This window comes from Oncorhynchus nerka, linkage group LG15 (genome assembly GCF_034236695.1).
Source record: "Oncorhynchus nerka isolate Pitt River linkage group LG15, Oner_Uvic_2.0, whole genome shotgun sequence".
Classification (NCBI taxonomy): Eukaryota; Metazoa; Chordata; class Actinopteri; order Salmoniformes; family Salmonidae; genus Oncorhynchus; species Oncorhynchus nerka.
The window spans coordinates 56,793,829-56,799,828 of NC_088410.1; the positions used below are offsets into that span (position 1 = coordinate 56,793,829).

The following is a 6,000-nucleotide window of genomic DNA, read 5'->3' on the forward strand; positions in this document are numbered from 1 at the left end:
CACAATCATCGTCACTTCCGTGAAACTAAACGTAAACAAAGATGGTGGATTGTGAAAATACCACTCACACAGAAAACAAAATGAAAAAATTGGAATTGTTGAATATATTTCTCACCGAGAAATTAACCACGGCTGCCAATGAGATATTTGGGGCTGTGAAGGGTACTATAGTTGAGTACCAGACAGAAATCGTTCGCTCTAAGGAGGAGAACAATCATCTCCGAAAGCTGCTGGATATCGCTGTTCAGCGCGTTCTACTTCAAACAGGTATAGTAGCTATTTAGCTAAATGAACGCTAGGCCAACCAACCTATTTGTATTTCTCAAAATGAAGGAATTGGTTGTTGTTGGACTCCATGAATTAATCTATTGAAAATACATTACAATAATTTGTTTATACCATTACGCTTGTTTACACTGAGCTGCGACTCAGATTTAAGAGCACTCGCGTCTGAGTGTGCCAGAGGGCAGGATAACTGATGAATTTACGAACGCTCTACACCCGTTAAATAGGTATGATGTCAGTAAGCATAGCGTAATTTAAATTGTTGCCAGCAGCACAGTTAGTCACCAATGAATGCTCTGTATAACACGAAAACAGCCAAACCAACTCTGCTAGGGTGAGTAAAATGGTCAGACTGGGGTGTTCTCTCATTACGTGTCTGGAAGTAGCTAGCCAATTAGCTTGGGTGTTTGACTGAGTCGAGGTCAGAGAGCTCGGCTCAACCTTCCTCCCCGGCCAGAGCGTCCAGTGTGCGCTCTGAATGCTCCGTGAGCTACATTTACGAGCGCACTCTGGCACTCCAGTTTGAATTGACTAACACACTCTAAGACACTTTATATAACGGGTGGGTCTAATCCTGAATGCTGATTGGTTAAAACCGCATTCCAGCCAGTGTCTTTTATTCCACAAGTTCTCACCAGCTAACGCTATTACCTTAAAATGCCTATTTACTCTATTCCATCTGATGGCACAATCCACTGTCTCATCAGCCCAGCCAGACAATTTATTAACTTGATCTCCACTATAAGAAGCATCTAGATATTATCTCACATTTAATTTAGACTAACATTTCGTTTTCAACAGCAGAGATTTGTATAAACCTTGCTGTCTGTGTCTGACATTTGCAACATTGTTTCAATATTTAAATTCGATCTCCAGATGTCCCATAATAATGAACGTGTAGGGATGAGACAGACAGGCAGGCAGCTTTTCTCAGCCATATATCAGAATAATTGTTATGGATGTATATACAAAGAACTATCAATAGAAAACTGGTAGTTTACTGTCTTTCCAGCTTCAGTTAGAATTGATTGTGTATGCTGAAATAAAATTGCCTTTACCAGACTTTCTTAATTTCTTTTCCCTCTAGACTGTCATACTATCCATCTCACCGAAGATGCATCTTCACCTGAGCAGCAGCATCGTGAGCAGGAGTGGATCCCCGGTCTAGGCCAGGAGGACCCAGAGCCCACACAGATTAAAGAGGAACAGGAGCTCAGAAACAGTCCAGAGGAAGAGCAGCTTCAAGGGCTGGAGTCTGAAACCGAAGGAGAATCCATATATACGCCTTCTTTTGTGAAAAGTAACTGTGATCAGGACCCACCTTCACATCTTCCCCAAACTGTGAACAACAGAGAAGGAGACTCTTTAGCTAGAACCATATCTAATAATCATATCAAAATAGAGAATGAAGGAGAAGGCTACAGCACATCAGAACCAACCAGTGACTTACAGCACGTCTTCACTGTGAATTCAGACTGTCTTGCAGTTCGGAGTGAAAACAGTGCCCAACCCAATATCAACAATAGAATTCAGAGAGGACTCTCAGAATATGAGGCCCCACAGCCACAGGCAACATATGAAAGAGAAAGTATTGGTCTACACATACATGTTAGAGACCAGAACACCACCAAGCTGCCTCAACAGAGATCCCCCTATCAAGACCAAGGCATACAGAGAGTGTATCCTTGCCGGGAGTGTGGGAAGTGCTTCAATTTCTCTTGTCAGTTAGAAGTCCACATGCGATGGCACAGCAAGGAAAGACCATTCAGCTGCTCTGTGTGTCGAAAAAGCTTCACCACCATCAGCCTGTTGAGGAGACACCACCGCATTCACACTGGAGAGAAACCCTACCGCTGTCACATCTGTGGGAAATGTTTCAATCAGTCGGCTCACCTGAACACCCACTTTAAAATTCACCCAGGGGAGAGACCACACAGCTGGAAAATGTCTCAGTCAAAACGTTAACAGCAGAGACATCTACACTCAGAAGGGAGAGAAACATGTACATCTGGGCAGTAGAACTATTGTCCAGGATTTAAGACACTAGAAGAACCCGTGATTGATGTTTGAACGATGCATTACAATACATTGAGGACTGGTGCTGTTATTCTTTTGTAATTATATTAGATGCAGAGGGTAGAAAATCCATCTTATTCAACCTAACTAGATGCAATCAATCAGTTAATTAGATCATCCTTATCTATTTCCCTTTAGGACTTGGACCTGACTGCTGGGCTGTATGACTAGCCTATTAGGGTCTTGCCACAGTTATCCTTATCCCTAATGATAATAATACATGGGACTTTAAGCACCTTTCAGAAACCATAAGAACACTGCACACCAAAGAGTATGAAACAAGACAATAAAATGAATAAAAGCTACTTATCTTAGGCTAGGGCTGAGTAAGGGTGAGCTAAGCTTAGGGGAATGCGAGACTAAACAAGTAGGCTTTGATATTGTTTTTGAAAATGGCGATGGAGTCTGAATTGCAGGTGGCTTGGGGGGGGGGGGGGGGGACTTCCAGAGTTTGGGGGCAGCGGTGCAAAATGCTTTTTTTTTTTAGCAACCAGGAAATGGCGGAGCGATTTCTACATAGTGCATCTTTAACGGTTTTAATAAATAATTGGTCTGTTTCAAGTCAGGATGACTATTTGTGCAATCTTCTACCATCCATGCAGCAGCAATATGTGTGGGTGTAGTATTATGTCAAGTGTGTACTGTGGTGGCGTCTTCTGTATATAAGAATCTCACGGTTACACTATTCGTACTATTACCAAAAGTCCTACCCAATTTCATTTACAATACGGCAAGGGAAAAAGCCTTTCCCAAAATAACCTTTGTTCAAAAAAAACATTTTCAACATCTGTTTTATTAAACTATTACATTTTGTGAAACACAGTCAAAATAGATTTGACATATTTCAACAAAGAGCCTCCTTCTCAAACATATTTTCAAAACATGCAATTTGAATTAATCCAGTAAGAGGTCTTTGTTAGACACACCACTCTGTGGCTCCACACAATGTTATGCAAGTTCATGCATTCATTATTGTCTACCTTTTTCAACCAAAAGCAGTGACTTCTGAGATACAGCATGTGTATAATTCTAGATATCAGTTAGTACTTTTCAAATCTAGTTTAAACCGATACATTTTCCCCACGCATATCACGATTTCTCCAGTTTGTGAATCAAGCTCATATGCCTTCTAAGGGATCCCATCCGATTGAAGCGTTTGCTGCATTCATGGCATGGATGCGGTTTCTCCTCTAGGTGAGTCTTCATGTGCACTGTCAGGGCTTCACTCACAGCGAAGGCCTTGCCACATTCTTCACAGCGATGCGGTTTCAACCCTGTGTGACTTGTCATATGTGTGGTCAGGGATCTCTTCACAGGGAAGCCCTTTCCACAAACATGGCAACGATGCGGCTTCTCCTTTGTGTGTGTCCTCAGGTGCATCTGCAAGCTTCCTTTTCGACTGAAATGTTTACCGCAATCTTGACACTGAAATGGTTTCTCCCCAGTATGAATGACTTGGTGTGTTTTTAAAATGAATGATGTTTGAAAGCGTTTTCCACACACAGGACACTCAAATGGTCTCTCACCGGCATGCGCCCTCACAATATGCACTTTCAGGTTCGCCTTATTAGTGAAGCATTTACCACACATCTGGCAAAAAGGTTTGGCTCCAATGTGTGTTAGTAGGTGATCCAGCATGCTGTCTGTGGACTCAAAGCCATTTCCACATACACCACAGACGTGATCTTTATCCTTTGCATGCATTCGCACATGATTGATTAAATGATTTATGAAGTCAAAAGACTTTTCACACACTTTGCAAAAACACGGTGTGGCTAGTCTTTGGCGGCGTGATTTCGTACGGCATGGAAACATCTTTTTATCTTGAGAAGTGGTTTGGGTGTTGATTGATTGTAATGGTTGTAGCCCTGATGGTAGTCCTCCACTGTCCACCCCATCCTCACTTTCACTGTTTTCAGTCTGAGCTGCAGAACTGTCAGGATTTACTGCAGAGAGGGACTGAGAGTCACTGGTTGGTTCCCAGTGAGACCCACCATAACACTCTTCACCAGGTTCTGTTTTGATCTCTCCTGTTGTGTTGATCGATAGTGAGTCCATCTCTCTGTTCTCCACTATTTGGATGTGGTAAAGATGTGGCTCAGGTAGTTTCTGATTACAGTCCCTCAAAATGGAGTCTTTGGTTATTAACTCCTCCCTCTGACTGGTCCCAAACTCCCCTGGTTCCTGTTTAACCTGCGTGGGCTCTGGGTCCCCCTGGTCCAGACTGGGGCTCCACTTCTGCTCATGGTGCTGATGCTCAGGGAGAAGCTCTTTGGAGAGAGTGAGATGGAGTGGGTCTGGAGGGAAGAACAAAAACATAGCTAACTCACATATGCTGACATGAGACATACAATCTAAATATAATTAGACTATATGCCCTGACACAAGTTCCAGATGCGTAATTTCCCTTGATTTCTGTGACCAAATCATCACAAAAATAAATATTTGTATGAGACTTGATGTATAGCTTTAAAAGAAAAATGTCTTTGCCATAGCAATCCTAAATTTAATTTCACATCCTAATGTGAATGGAATACACACTCTCTCCACTGCTAAGCCCTTTGGAAGGCACGTCAGACATAGATAGACGGAATGTGGCTTTAGTTAAAGAAAATAAAATCAGTAAACTGCAAACCTGCTTTCGGTAACTGAGGTTGGAAAGCGATATCGAACAGCGATCGTAAACGGTCGTTGTCCTCCTTTGAACGGGAGATTTCTTCCTGGTAATCCGTTATTGTTTTTTCCACGGCCCCAAATATTTCAGCAGCAGCCGCTTTTAGCCGCTCACTGACAAATAGGTGTAACAACTGTAGTCTAGACATTTTTTAAAGAAGCAGTTGACCTCTTATGTCCGATATAGTAAAGTGTATACCATTGATATCATACAGAGAAGCGATCAGGGTTTGCTCCAATGGCTGTATATTTGCTCCCTTTGAGTCAGTCGGTGATGTAGCCTACACGACGTTGAAAGTATTTGTATTACCGCCACCTACTGTGCAGGCATGCCAGGACTCTGCACTGTTGGTTTGTGTGATCTGATCTATGGATGAGACTGAAAAACACATTTTCTACCCAGGTGCCTATTTTTATAAACGCCATACATACGCACAAAACATGCGTGCGCTAGTTTTCACGCAAAGGTTGGAATTGATTAAAACTTGAGGTGAGAATGTGCTTATCCTCCTGCAAACGTTAGACCATGCCTAAGCACAGTTTTAAGTGGTTGAAGTATTGCACGTCTGAATACTGTAATGTCAAATTTCTCGAATATATCATAACCATTGCAGATGCATTCCTCACCTTTTCTGGCCATGTCAAGTTCATATTCCCAAGGTTAGTTTTTGCACCATAAACGCATTGTGGTTTATAACATACAGTATAATTCAATCCCACAATTTTCATGTTTTCACAAGAATTGATTGACTTCGTTTTTTCTCTCAAAAGAGTTTCTCCCTTCTTCTACTCTTATGTTCGCTCGCTCGCTCGCCCACTTGCTTTCATTTTATTTTACCTCTCAACATTTTGGTAATGTCCCTCTCTTTCTTTTGCTTTGTTGCAATTGCTGTTCGACCCTCCGTAGCTAACTGACGTCTCTTTTGCATTGTTTATGAAATCTGCACTTTTATTTTGTGGTGTTAG

The 6,000-nt window shown here is 42.0% G+C and overlaps 2 protein-coding genes across 2 annotated transcripts; one reads left to right on the forward strand and one right to left on the reverse strand.

The window, feature by feature from the left end:
• Positions 1–26: 26 nt before the first annotated feature.
• Positions 27–2,795, forward strand: LOC115142945 (gastrula zinc finger protein XlCGF48.2-like). The gene is made up of 2 exons (XM_029682837.2): positions 27–267; positions 1,373–2,795. Exons 1-2 carry the CDS (start codon positions 42–44, stop codon positions 2,248–2,250), a joined length of 1,104 nt encoding a protein of 367 aa, XP_029538697.2. The 5' UTR covers positions 27–41; the 3' UTR covers positions 2,251–2,795.
• A 339-nt stretch (positions 2,796–3,134) lies between these two features.
• On the reverse strand, positions 3,135–5,310 carry LOC115143663 (zinc finger protein 239-like). The gene is made up of 2 exons (XM_029684140.2): positions 4,997–5,310; positions 3,135–4,658 (listed from the first exon to the last, which is right to left on the reverse strand). The coding sequence occupies exons 1-2, from the start codon at positions 5,181–5,183 to the stop codon at positions 3,451–3,453; spliced, it is 1,395 nt and encodes a 464-aa protein (XP_029540000.1). The 5' UTR covers positions 5,184–5,310; the 3' UTR covers positions 3,135–3,450.
• Between the last annotated feature and the right edge of the window lie 690 nt (positions 5,311–6,000).